Source organism: Narcine bancroftii, chromosome 2 (assembly GCF_036971445.1).
Source record: "Narcine bancroftii isolate sNarBan1 chromosome 2, sNarBan1.hap1, whole genome shotgun sequence".
Lineage (NCBI taxonomy): Eukaryota > Metazoa > Chordata > Chondrichthyes > Torpediniformes > Narcinidae > Narcine > Narcine bancroftii.
The window spans coordinates 244,176,071-244,190,632 of record NC_091470.1 but is presented as its reverse complement, the minus strand read 5'-3'; the positions used below and the strand labels follow the sequence as shown (position 1 = coordinate 244,190,632).

The following is a 14,562-nucleotide window of genomic DNA, read 5'->3' as shown; positions in this document are numbered from 1 at the left end:
GGTGGGACCCATTTATAAACTTGGTTGAAAAAGGTGATCCAAAGATAACTGCAGTTGAATTTAAAACATTTTTTTTATTGTTCATTCTATTATTCACAGATAATCTGCATCTTGATTCCATGCACCCACCTTAATTTCATAACACTACCTGATTGAAATTTAACCATTTTTAATTGACCTACTCTAAATTACTTTGAGAGAAACTGTTTCAGACTGCCTTCATCTATTGTGGAAAGTGTTCCAAAATAAGATTCTTAAATAGCACCATTTTAAGGTTATCCTTCTCATAGGGGTAGTTCAGAGAAAATAGTTTTTCCTCATCTACCCTTTCACATACATTATAATTATTTCAGTTCCATCTTCTATAAGCAAAAGAAGTCTGTACAAATTGCCTTCTATCTTAGCCTTTTGGCCTCATCTGGATTGAAAGAATAAACCAAATAAGCAAGACTGGATATGGAAGAACATTTGAAACAGTAAGAAAATTCAACTCAAATTTCACATACATGGGTGTCCCTTAAGAATAACAAGAGTCATGGACTAAAAAATAATCTTGGATCTGCAAAGCAGATGGAAAGCGATTCATTCTATTCAACTGATCCATCTCCTTGGAACAATTTAGAAATTTCACTACATCTACTCACTCAGTACTACAGGACTTTACATTGCTTTTGAAGTGTAGAATTTTTTTTACTTGTACTAATGCATGAAATTAATTTAATCACAAATAAACTTCATTTATGACAGAGAAGTCTTCTTCTTTGGCTTGGCTTCGCGGACGAAGATTTATGGAGGGGTATGTCCACGTCTGCTGCAGGCTCGTTGGTGACTGACAAGTCCGATGCGGGACAGGGAGGCATGGTTGCAGCGGTTGCAAGGGAAAATTGGTTGGTTGGGGTTGGGTGTTGGGTTTTTCCTCCTTTGTCTTTTGTCAGTGAGGTGGGCTCTGTGGTCTTCTTCAAAGGAGGTTGCTGCCCGTCGAACTGTGAGGCGCCAAGATGCACGGTTCGAGGCGTCATCAGCCCATTGGCGGTGGTCCATGTGGCAGGCACCAAGAGATTTTTTTAAGCAGTCCTTGTACCTCTTCTTTGGTGCACCTCTGTCTCGGTGGACAGTGGAGAGCTTGCCATATAACACGATCTTGGGAAGGCGATGGTCCTCCATTCTGGAGACGTGACCCACCCAGCGCAGTTGGGTCTTCAGCAGCATGGATTCGATGCTTGCGGACTCTGCCAGCTCGAGTACTTCGATGTTGGTGACGAAGTCATTCCAATGAATGTTGAGGATGGAGCGGAGAGAGCGCCAATGGAAGTGTTCTAGGAGCCGTAGGTGATGCCGGTAGAGGACCCATGATTCGGAGCCGAACAAGAGCGTGGGTATGACAACGGCTCGGTTGTAGAATTTTTTTTACTTGTACTAATGCATGAAATTAATTTAATCACAAAGAAACCTCATCTATGACAGGAGTCTATAGAAGTACAAAACCTGCCTGCCAACTCAAGTGTTTCTGAGTCATCAAGAAATAAGAAAATAAGGACCAGTTTTTCAAATGAAGTCTTAGGAGACAGAGGGGCTCATTACCAAGCCTTCACTTAAGTGACAATGTGTGTGTCTGTTGTGGGGTGATTTACTAATAAATACTGCATTATTATAGATGAGCAGCACTTACAGTGCTGTATGCCAGGATCCAATTAAGCATGGAGATGCTGCTTTTCTGATTAACTATCTAGCTCTCTGGAGAATCCCATCTATTATTTCATTAAATAGACATTTTTATAGAGAAAAAATTCAGATTAGACAACTCTCACCAGAACTGCTACCTGTAACAGATTTTTTTTTAATTGCCAGGAGAGCAGATAGTTTGCTACTTAGATTTTTATCCGATTTTCATCTAAACCTAGCAATAAATAAGATCGCAATGCAAGTCTGCAAGTTGACTTACTCAGGTGGAGGCATTTTTGTAGGATCCACCTCTCTCAGGAAATCAGACTGAAGAGCATGTTCTGCAGTGCAACGTTTATTGGGATCCAAAGCCAACATATGATCAAAAAGATCCAGAGCAGTTGCTGGAATACTGAAAGCATAAACAGCAAATTTTAAAAAAAAAATCCTACTTCATCACTAATAATTTTCACACTAAATTCACAATGAATCATTACTGAATTTCCTTGGATCATCTCACAATTTAATTGGTTATATTTTAAGAACAGTAGAACCACCTGAAATAGGATTAAGACTTACAATACAACACACCTTTAACAATGTGGAGCACAAACGGAACCTCAAGCATAAATCCATACTAATTAAATACAACATCCAGGAGACTTATCCTTCACAAGTGTAGGGCAGGTTCAGGAAACTAGAAATTGACAAAAGGTGATACTGCAAACAGCCTGACAAGGCTGTTGTGCAAGTACTAGCAATATTTGCAGTGAATAGTGTATTAAAAATGTGAACATGAAAAAGCTACAAGTTTGTGGCAGTGTCCAGAAATGCCTTTGACGTGTTCTTTTCTGATTAAAAAAAGTTAAAGGTTAAACATGAAACTTCCAATTCTTTTAGCTACATCAAACGACCTTTATGAGTAATGACTCGGCCTTGAAAAAGTATCTGCTGCTCACACAAAGAACCAAACGACATTTTCTCTCCAAAATAAAAACATCTTGTAAGATATAGAAATACACCAGGTTGAATCATTTTGGGACATGCTATCCAAGCAATGAAGCAACCAAAAAAAACAGAAGTTAAAAAACACTAGAAAGATTCAGTGAACAGGAATGTCAAGTTGTAACTTTACAATTTACTGATGGAGGGAATGCACAGAAGATTTATCAAGATGTTTGCTGGATTGGTGGTCTTGGTTAAGGAGAGAGGTTGGATAGACTGGGCTTGTTTTCCCAGGAGCAAAGGAAGCAGAAGAGTGACCAGATAGAGGTAGGCAAGATTTAGAATCTTATGGAGTCAACAGTAGAATCTTTTCCCCATGTTAGATGTACGAAAACCATAGGGTATAGGTTAAGGGTAAGAAGAAGGGGTTTAAAGAAGATTTGAGAGTAGTGTTTTTTTAAAATATCTTCTGAGAGCAATTGATATCCGTGGAAGTCATTGCCAGATGTAGTGGAGGAGTTGGACAATATTAAAGAGACACATGACCAGGCACTTAAATAGATATGGTACTGAATAATACAGAACTAATGTGGGCAGATCCCACTGTGCTTAAACATTGTCTTGCCTGATTTGCCTCCACAAAATGTTTATCTCACACTTCTCCAGATTGGCATTCAGTTGCCACTTCTGTGCCACCGTCACCAATTCACAGATTTCTTTCTGCAAGAGTTTTCCTCTTATCAACCATCCTTCTAACTCCAGCATTACTGGCAAGCCTCTCCAGGTTTGTCCACATCATTCACAAATACATGTAAAGAGGCCGAATACTGCCCTACAGAATCCTACTGTGTAACCCCTTTGACAACTATTACCACTTGTCCTCGTGGGAGAAAACAATCTTGAATCCAATTTGCCCATTTCACTTGGATCCCAGGGATCTCTATTTTCTTAATCCATCTGGCATTTGAAACTTTGTCAAATGCCATTTATTATTAAATGTGTCATCAACCCTCATCACCTCAAAACATTTTGTTCATAAGATATAACCTCTTCTTCTCTGTAACAGTTGATTTAAAAATTTGCATTCCTACATCAGAATAAATAGCATAGAACAGAATTTCTATTAACGGAACCTGGCATTTTGTTTGTATTAGCCCATCTATCTTCCCAACTAAATATTTCTAATTCTAATCCAGGACCAATCCCTGCTAAGATATTCCTCTTTACATTCAGCTTTCAAATTATGATATAGTCTGTAGGCTCCATGACATCCTTTGTTCAAGTAGTTAAATGACTGACTTCCTCTCCATTCTAGAGATAGTCTTTGCCAAATTGTAAGCAGGCATTCACAGGAAACAAATGCTCATTATTAATCTTTTAAATCAACTTGTAATTTGAAACCTTAATAGATCTTTCCTTGGCCCATCTTGATCTAATGAAAAAAAAATTAAACTTCCATTCAAACTTGAACATCCTGTCTTTGCTTAATGAAATCTATTAGGATCTCAAAAAAACATAGGTATGAACAAGATTGGTAAAGAGTACTCAATTCAACAGACCTAGTTCCAAAAATCAGTTTTCACCAACATACTTACAAAGAATATTCTTCCCTCAACCTTCTGCGATACTGCTTCTTTGGCTTCATTGTATGGAAATATGGTAGTTTAATCACATCAGGCCACACCGCTGGACATGGGCTACCACAGATTCGGCTGTCAAGAAACAAGTTGATGGATGAACCACAATTTCTTTTCAGTTCTTAATATTCTCTACTTACATGGTTTCAAAATAGTTTTCTTGCATCTTCAGTCAAATTTTGTTGGATCCAAACATTTGTTTTCAGTAACAAATACAAGTTCACGTTGCTTGAACACAAGTGAAAAACCATTCGTTAAGTTAGATGCATATAATCACCATGTAGCGGTCACTAAGTTTTTACCTTGAGGTATAAAGAAGACACACACACCAAAGGAGTGTAATCAACACTTACTTTATTGGGCTGTAGCTCTGCCTTTTATAGGCAGCCAGCCGTGTCACCACTGGGGCATGGCTTAAGCAAGGTCAGCTGTTGATTGATTGCCCTGAATGTGCGAGCCCGGATTGGACCCCTTGCGATCCACTGACTGTGATTGGACAATTCAACCACTATTCTGTGGCCTATGGGAGCAGATATCTCATCCCACATGCTATCTGCCTGATCATTGTGTTCGACGACTGTTTGCTGTGTAAGCCTGTGGAGTGGGCCGGAGGCCGCTACATGACCCCACCCCTCCCCCTCCAGAACCGGTGATCAGGCCACTGTCCTTTGGTGGCAGACCCGAGTGGCTAGTTATTATCTAAATGAGTCAGTTTCAACCGGTCGAGCGTGAAGGTCTCCTCCCTGTCACTAATGTCCAACATGCAGGTGGAGCCGTTGTGTTTGACAATGCGATTATAGCCCTTCATAAGGACGTTGAAGAGGTGGTCGGTGGGCCTCACATTGGACAAAAACGAAGTGACAGTCTGCAAAGATTTTTGAGGCAAAGATGCTGGCTTGCCCGCGAGCTCTGGGCTTAATTGGGACTAGTGAGCCCAGGCACTCATGCAGTTGAGACAATGTAGCCGCTGGGAGCTCCCCAAAGTCCTCTAAAACCACCACGAGTTTGCCTGGGATGACAAAGGGTGCACCATAGACTAACTCGGCAGAGGATGCCTCAAGATCCTCTTTTGAGGCAGTGTGGATGCCTAGCAGGACTCAAGGGAGTTTGACTCCCCAGTTTTGTCCAGTGAGTTGGGCCATCAGAGCTGTCTTCAGATGCCTGTGGATCCTCTCCAACAGTCCATTGGCCTGCAGGATGGAGTTTATTCCCCAGGGCATTTGCTAAGGCAGTCCACAGGCTAGAAGTGAACTGGGCCCCCGTGTCAGATGTTAGGTGTTCGGGGACCCCAAAATGTGCTGCCCAGGTGTTCAGTAATGCCCATGCATGTTCCAAGGAGATTTCAGGTAGCAGCACCGCCTCTGGCCATCTAAGTCATCCAGTCGACCATGGTCAATAGATAACATGCATCTCTGAATACAGGTAGGGCCCCCACAATGTTTATGTGCATGTGGTTGAAATGGCTGCTTGCTGTTTTGAAATGGCTGTGGAGGGGCTTTAATGTGGGTCTGGACCTTGGATGCCTGGCAATAAGCACATGTTTTGGCCCACTGAGTGACATCTTTACAGAGGCCATGCCAGACATACCTGTTGGCCACCATTCTAACTGTAGTCCTGATAGTGAGGGGGACAAATTGTGGACTGAATCGAAAACTCACCTCCTCCATGCGACCAGAATGATGGGGCGCAGTTTACCAGTCGAGGTGTTGCAGAGAAGCGTGGTTACCTGGGGTGATCTGGATGTCCTCCAGTTGCAGGCCGTTAAGTGTTGTCCGGTGTGGAAGGGTCTGCTTGCTGTGCATCTGCCAGGGTCACAAAGTAGATACCTGGGGCGGGGTCGTGCCCTGCTAGAATAGCCGGACAGGATAGGGCATCAGCTACCACGTTGGACTTGCCAGCGATATGCTAAATGTCCGTGGAAAATTCAGATATGTCAGACAGGAACTACTGTTGCCTGGCTGACCACGGGTCTGACACCTTGCTGATAGCAAAGGAAAGTGGTTTGTGGTCTGTGTAAATTTTGAACTTCCTGCCCTTCAGGAAGATATGGAAATGACAAATTGCTAGCTATAATGCTAACAGCTCTCTATCAAAGGCACAGTACTTCAGCTCTGGTGGCCTGAATGTTCACTGAAAAAGGCCAGTGGCTGCTACTGTCCATTAACCAGTTGCTCAAGTACACCCCTGACCACTGTGCTGGATTAGTCTACCATGAGGGCAGTCAGGGCGTCTGTCCTGAGATGCACAAGGAGGGTGGCTTTGGTTGCTTGGAAAGCCTCAGTCGCCTCCTGAATGTTTTTACTGGGCCCTGCCATGAGGGGAAATAGCAGACTCACGATGCAAGCCACTGCAGGTAAGAAGTGATGATAAAAATTCACTATACCTGTAAATCTTGCAGTCCCTTCACGGTCATTGGTCTAGGGAAGAAACAAACAGCATCCATTTTGGTGGACAACGGCCTGGCCGCATATTGGTCAATGTGATGGCCCAGGAAATCAATAGCCTCGGCCAAATTGGCACTTGGCTGAGTTGATGGCTAAACCGAACTCACTTAACCTGAAGGACAATAGTCTCAAGTGAGTTGGCCGTTCGTTGCAGCAGTCAATGACGACCTGCCTTGGCATTTCCCTGGAATGCACAGGGTGAGAGGCATCAACGGGCCTTGGTACCCCACTATTGATGATAGAAGCTGTACTTCTCACTGGTGGGGTTTGTTGATCAACAGGCTCCCTGGCCGGGCGTTGCTGACAAGGCGGCGTCACCTATTTAATAGAAATGCAGGTGTCCATCTTTAGCACCCATGGCACGTCTGCTCAGGCAGCCACCCTCCTGGGGACAATGAAGTCTTCCTTCGCGATGAGTGGCCAAATATCTTCAGGTAGCCGCTCCAGAAAGATCTGCTGGAACAGCGGGCAAGAGGTGTGGCCATCAACGAGAATAAGTATGTTGCTCATGAGGGCTGAAGGGGCCCTGTCCCCCAAGCCATCAATGTGCAGTAGTCGGGCCGCGTGCTCACACTTTGAGAACCTAACAGTGCTGGTTAAAAGATCCTTGATTGCCATGTACTTCCCTCTCTCCGAGGGCTGCTGGAAGAAGTCAATGATGCGGGCTGCGATGTCTTGATCTAGGGTGCACGTCATCTGCAGATATCCGGCGAATGGTGAACTATGCCTCAGCCTGCTAGAACCACACCCGTGGATGTGACATCCAGAAGCTCAGCAGCTTCAACACTATGGTGTTGATGGTAGGCTGGCCCTCCATCGTTGGGTTGAAAGCGCCATTTAGACCAGTCAGGGTCACCACCATAGCAGAGTTGCTACAGTTATAGCTCAGATTATATATTTGAGGTAGAAAGAAGATTCACACAAGGGGGTATCATCGACACTGACTTTATTGGGCTGCACCTCTGCCTTTTATAGGCAGCCGGCAGTGTCACCACCGGGGTGTGGCTTGAGTGAGGCCAGCTGCTGATTGGTTGACCTGGATGCGCTGCCCCGGATTGGATCCCCTGCGATCCACTGGCTGTGATTAGCCAATTCGACCGCTATTCCTGCAGCCTATGGGAGCAGGCATCTCATCCCACATACTGTCTGCCTGATCACCGTGTTCGACGACTGTTTGTTATGACGGTCCATGGAGTGTTTTCATATTACTCGAGTGCAACATGAAAACACAAGAACTCACGCAGGCATGGGGAGAACGCAACTCCTTACAGACAGTGCAGGATTCGAATCCCTGTCACAATCACTGCATTGTAACAGCATTGTGCTAACTGCTACGCTAACCATGCAACCCCATACAAGAACATTAAAAAAAAAGAGTATGCTATCTGGCCTCTCGAGCCTGAAGATTGTGGCCTATCTGAATGTAGATTCCATTCTACCTACCCGTCCCCCTACAATTCAAAATTCTGTCTCAAGGACATTTAACAAGATTGTCTCCACTGCTTCACTGGGCAAAGAATGCTGTAGATTCACCTCTCTAGGAGCACCAGTTCCTCCTGTCTCAAATCTATTCTCCCAAATCTTGAGACAATGTCTCCTAGTGCTGGTCTCACCTGCCAGTAGAAGCAACCACTCTGCCTCTATCCCATGTATTCCTTTCAGAATGTTGTGCCTCCACAAATTTGTCCTTCATTCTTCTGAAGTCCACTGAATGGACCCGAATACTCATCTCTCTCCTTAAGATCTCCCACCCCCCACATTTTCTGAAACAACAAAGTGTACCATTTCCAAAGCCAGTACATCCTCTCTCAAGTGGAAACCAGAACTGCACACAGTACCCCATTGTACCCACATGACCAGTTACAGCACAACTTCCCCGCTCTTAAATTTATCTAGCAATGGCCAACATTGCATTTGCCTCCTTCAAGATTATCTGCTGTCCCGGCACACTGACCTGATTTGATTCATGTACAAGCACCTCAAAAGATTCTCTGCACAGTTAGTGTAACGCCTTTTTAGCACCAGGAATCAGGTCCCATGCTGTCTGTAAGCAGTTCATACCTTCTCCCGTGTCTGTGTGGGTTTCTCTGGGGGCTCCAGTTTCCTACCACCATTCAAAAAGTACCGGGGGTGTAGGTTGATGGGATGTAAATTGGGGTGCATGGACTCATGGGCCAAAATGGCCTGTTACTATGCTGCATGTCTAAATTTTCAAAAAATTTAACTAAAACGATTTGTAATTTTTCACTAAGTTTACCAGACCCTTGCCTGTTCACTTAATGCATCTATATATCTCTGAAGACCGAGCCCAACACAGTTTGCCTTTCCGCTCAATTTAATGTCAACAGTAAATTTCAATATGCTATATTTGGTCTCCCACTCCAAATAATTTATTTATATTGTGAACATTGTGGACCCAGCACTGATCCCAGCTGCACTCCATTATCTAATGAATGCCAACCAGAGAAATACCCATTTAACGAAACTCTGCCTTCTATTGATTAATATGTGCCAATACATTACACCCAACTCTGTGAATCCTGATCTTATGCAAAAGTCTTATGCAGCACTCCACCAAATCCTTTCTGATAATCGAAGTTCTATCCAATGTGCTTGTTAAATTTTCAAAGAACTGTAAATTAATGGAAGTAAAACACAGAAGTCTGCAGACACTGTGGTTGAAGTAAAAACATGATGCTGGGGAAACTGAGCTAGTCAAACAATGTACTTTATGTAGCAAAGATAACGATATATAACCAGCATTTCAGACTTGAGCCCTTCATCAAGCTATTTTTCCTGCAAATTAATGCTAAATCTATGCTGGGTCTGTTTGATGGAACAATTTCTATCCAGATTTCTCACGACTTCTTCCTTAATGATAACTTCAAGCATTAACTGGCCTATAGTTATCTGCCTTTTGTCTACCTCATTTTTTTTTTGATTGGCTGGGCCCTGTCCAAGAGTTAGATAATTTTGGTTAATTACCACAAATGTATCTGTCTTTCAGTACCATGGGGCACATTCCATCAGGGCCAGAGAACTTATCCACATTTTAAATCCACAAGTTTGTTCTTTAGTGACTGCGATGTATTAAGATTCTCGGCTCCTTCACACAAATTTTTGCCAGGTTACCCATCTCTTCCTCCATGAAGATTGACACAAAGCACTTGCCCAAGGCCTCAGTCACTTTTCCATTATCCATTATTAATGCCACCCCCCCATATCTTCTATGGGACCCATGTTAAATTTAGCTAAGCTTTATCACTTTTGTATTTATCAAAATGTTACTATGTCTTGATGTTCTGTGCAAGTTTTGTGCTTCACTTCAGATTTCCAGAATCTGTAAGATTTTATACTCTCCTCCCCATTCCCATTCTTAATCTCAGTTTGTTTCTCAAGACATCATAAAGTAAGCATTTTAATGATACTTCAGCCAACTCATCCATACTGACCACTCTGTTCACTCAAGCTAGTCTATTTGCCTGTGGTCACCAAATTCCCCAAACAATTCCTACCCATGTACCGTCTAAATTAAAAAAAAACATTATAGTTGTACCTGCCTCTAACACTTCATCTGGCAGGTTGCCCCATGTAATCACCACCCTCTGTAAAATAAGATGCCGCCAGACCCCTTTTAAATCTTTCCCCTCTTTAACTTAAATTTATGCCCTCCAGATTAGGACATTAGTTGTGATTAACAAGCCTTCACTTCCATTATGTGTCTATCTATTTTGGTCCCAACCTGATCATACACATTTGATTCTCCAACACCTCCTGCTTCCCTGAAATTTGAAATATTTCATCTTTCTTTTATATCAGTTCTTTAGAAAAGTCAGCGACTTTAAATACTAAGTCTCCCTCTACCAATGCTGATCAAGATGCTGCATTTTGTTAGGTCTGCTTTGTTCATGAATGAGTGAGACAAACACCAGACTGAGTCGAAATCAGGGTTCTTTGTTCTTTATTACCGGATTGTAACACTTGCGACTAAACATGTTAGTCGGAGAATGCATTCTGCCGTTATCAGCAAAATGGTGATTTTTTATACCCTTGGATATGTGCTTAGAACATCATCATATCATTACTTGTCCAATGACTAAAACTGTTGCTATCCTTTCCCTGCTAGCTTCCTGCCTCTCAATCCATCAATGTCTCTCTTATCTTGTAAGTACAAGGATGCTTTCACATCTTGTTACAGCCCTGTACATTCCCATCTCATGATGTTTTACCTAACAGGAGTACAAGGACACCTCCCCTTCTTGTTACTGCCCTGTACAGGGTAACTCCCTACACATTCCCATCTCATGATGTTTTACCTTACAATTTCCAATAGCTAGTTTTTATTTCAGGTTTAGAGCATCTGTAATTTCTTTGCTGTTCAGTTCTGAATAGGGTTGCAAATATTTGTTATCCAGCTTTGTACTGTTTTGAAGAGATTAATTCTATCAACCAAACAATTTGGGTTATCATGTTAAAGGTAAAAATTTTAAATCACATTTTCATCACAAGTGATGAAAGCAAGAAATCAGTTCATAAAATCCTTTTAATGGAAGTGAATAATAAGTGACCTCATCCAAAGCATGGTTGTCCAAGCTTTGGCATCATAGACTCCAAACACTGCAACCATACACACAAAATTGGACAGAGTGCAGATTTATCCAGCAGATTTATTCAACAATGAAAAATTACCATTTCCAAATTATCAGGTTGTCAGATTAACATGGGAGAACCAAAAAACAAGTAATATATCGCCAATATGATTGAACTATGTTTCAGGTTGACAAGTGCAATAGATAGGTACAACATAACATAGCCCACTGTGATTATTGCTACTTGAAAAGAATGTTTGCATCAACTTCATTAAAACTTAGGGGTTAATTCACAAATAACAACATTATATGGGAATGAATTCTTACAGCAGTTAAATAATATTAACACCTACCTGATCAATTCCAACTGAGCAAGTTCTTGATTTGCTTGAAAGATGGGTTTTTTTGTAAATAACTCACCCAGAATACATCTGTAGAAAATAAAAATATTTTTAAATATCTGCACCTTTAATGTTCATTTATATGACTACAAAATATTTTTTATATTATTTTTCTTCAACAAGCCACCTACCCACAGCTCCACACATCTATAGCTGGTGTATATCGTTCTTCTCCAAGCAAGAGTTCAGGTGGTCGATACCAGAGTGTAATAACTTTATTTGTGTATGGCCGACTGAAATTTAAAAAAAAAATCAGAAAATTCAACATCAGTACCTCCAAAAATCTACAAACTTGAAGGCAAATAAATGAAGGCCATGGTCTCCTCCACCCCCCCCCCCCACCCCCGTAAATGCTGCTGAATATTGAATTTCATTTAATATTTTAAACACATCTAGACAGGATCATTAACTGTACTCCGCACATCTCAATAGTATGTAAGGAGAATCATGATACGTAATATATAATCTTTCTCACATGCCCATTGACACCACTTCCACTGCATCAGTCTTCTAATTTTCAATGCCATAAATTGTGCTCCCGGAACAACCTTCAAATTATAATGACTGAATTTTATATTCATACTCTTTGTATCATCCTCCCAGTGTCATCTTTTCTCATGGACTGATTGCTTTTTGATTAACTTAATCTCTCATCAGACCTGATTTCACCACATGGCAGGGCAGGGGCCAAATAGCTGCCTTTTGCTATTTTGACAACAATGGGAGCCTAATTTAAAAAAAAAATCTCAGCTTTCAACATGGTTCCACATTTCAAAACCATCTTTTCATTTGCTTTTGCACAAACAATTTGGAAAACTGGGGATTATGCAACCACTGAGACCCTTAGATTCCATTTAGGGTAGCAAAGATGGGAAAAATAACCATTACTGATGTTGGACAGCTGCCTAAACTTTTAATTTATTATTACATCAAATGATATACAGTAAATAATAAAATTTCACAAGTGCAAATTTCACAAATTAAGAGAAAAATTGTACAATTACTTATCTTGCTACATCCCTGCATCTCTGGAAAAGAACTATGTGGTTAAAATATAGACTTGGGTGATTTACACATTACAAAATCATTAAACTTGGTGTGAGTCTCGAGTCAGAACATGAAGTAATTCTAAAGAGCAGGCAGCAATTTCACATTAATGTGTGGAATTTACATTCAGTTCATGCCAAACTTGATTAATAGCAATCAAGTCTTTCCTTTTTAAAAAAAACTATTCAATATAAAAAGAGGGCAAGGTAAAGGAGTGGCCAAGTGAGTGAGTGGCAAAGCAAAGGAGTGGGGTTTGAGGCTTTGGCTTGAGAGGCTTCGGCTAGCAGAGGCTGAGGAGAGCAACTGCTGCAATCAAGGTAAGGTGAGACGGCAAGTGTAGTCCAGGATATTATTCTACAAGGTAATGGAGTCAGCTAGGGCTGTGGATTGTTCCAGCTGCGGGATGTGGGAAATCTGGGACTATATACTTGCCCCTGACAGCCACACCAACAGGAAGTGCATTCAACTCCGGATCCTTACTGACCGAGTTCGGCAACTGGAGCTGGAACTGGATGAACTACCGGTTATTCAGGAGGCGGAGGCAGTCATAGAGAGGAATTACAGAGAGATAGTCAGAGAGGCAGATACATGGGTGACTGTCATGGGAGGTGAAAGGAAGGGACCTGTAATGCAGAGTACCCATGTGGAGGTTCCCACCAACAATATGTATGCTATTTTGGATACTGCTGGTGGGTACTATCAACCAGGAATGAGTTGAGGTGGTCAAATCTCTGGCACAGAGATCGACTCCTTGGCTCAGAAGGGAAGGGCTGAGAAGAGGAAAGCATTAGTAATAGGTGACTCATTGGTTAGGAGAGCAGACAGGAAATTTGCTGAGATGCATAGAGACTTCCGGATGGTATGTTGTCTTCCAGGTGCCAGGTTCAGGGATGTCTCAAGTAGTCTCAGCAGCATTCTGGAAGGGGAGGGAGAGCAGTCAGATGTCGTGGTCCACATGGGGACCAATGACATAGATCGAGGCAGAGACGAGGTCCTCAAGAGGGAATATAAGGAGTGAGGTAGAAAGTTAAAAGACAGGACCTTGAGGGTGGTAATCTCTGGATTGCTGCCTGTACCACGTGCAAGACAGGGTACAAATAGGAAGTTATGGGAGATGAATGTGTGGCTAAAAAGTTGGTGTAAGAGGCAGGGCTTCAGATTCCTAGATCATTGGGATTGCTTCTGGGGAAAGACAGCCCTCAATAAAAAGGATGGGATACATCTCAACTGGAAAGGGACCAATATCCTGGCAGGAGGGTTTGCTAGTCACTGGGGAGGGAAATCATAATGAGAACAAAGTGAATAGGATAGCAGTGAGACAGGGAGTTATAAAAGAGGAAAGAATTAATAGTAAAGACGTGATCAAAAACAGCAAAAAGGAAATGCAGGTGAGCAGACAGGAATTCAACAGGAATACAGCACAAACGACATCAATAACAGGCTTACTGGCACTTTACTTAAATGCACATAGCATCAGAAAAAGTAGATGACTTGGTTGCTCAGATTCAACTAAAAAGGTACGACATTGTGGCCATTACTGAAACATGGCTCAATGAGGTGTGCGATTAGGAGCTCAATATCCGAGGATACACAGTCTATAGGAAAGATAGGCAGGAAAGTAGAGGTGGACAGGTGGCTCTGATGATGTAATGGCATTAAATCAATAGAAAAAAAATGGACATAAGATCTAAAGCACTAGAATCAGTATGGGTTGAATTAAGAAATGCCATGGGTAAAAAGATTATATTAGCAGTTATATACAGGCCCCCAAACACCAGCCAAGAAGTGGACTATGAGATACAGACAGAAATAAAAAGGACATGTCGCAAAGATAATA

General features: G+C 42.0%; 1 protein-coding gene across 3 annotated transcripts in view; it reads right to left on the bottom strand.

The window, feature by feature from the left end:
• Positions 1-14,562, bottom strand: part of LOC138755188 (cyclin-dependent kinase 13-like) — a 102,194-nt gene that overhangs the window by 25,472 nt on the left and 62,160 nt on the right. For all 3 annotated transcript variants that reach the window (XM_069920664.1, XM_069920663.1, XM_069920665.1), the window contains 4 exons: positions 11,810-11,911; positions 11,631-11,708; positions 4,203-4,319; positions 1,943-2,074 (listed from right to left, as the gene is read on the bottom strand). In XM_069920664.1, the coding sequence (XP_069776765.1) occupies positions 1,943-2,074; positions 4,203-4,319; positions 11,631-11,708; positions 11,810-11,911 (429 nt within the window). The remainder of the gene's footprint in view (positions 1-1,942; positions 2,075-4,202; positions 4,320-11,630; positions 11,709-11,809; positions 11,912-14,562) is intronic.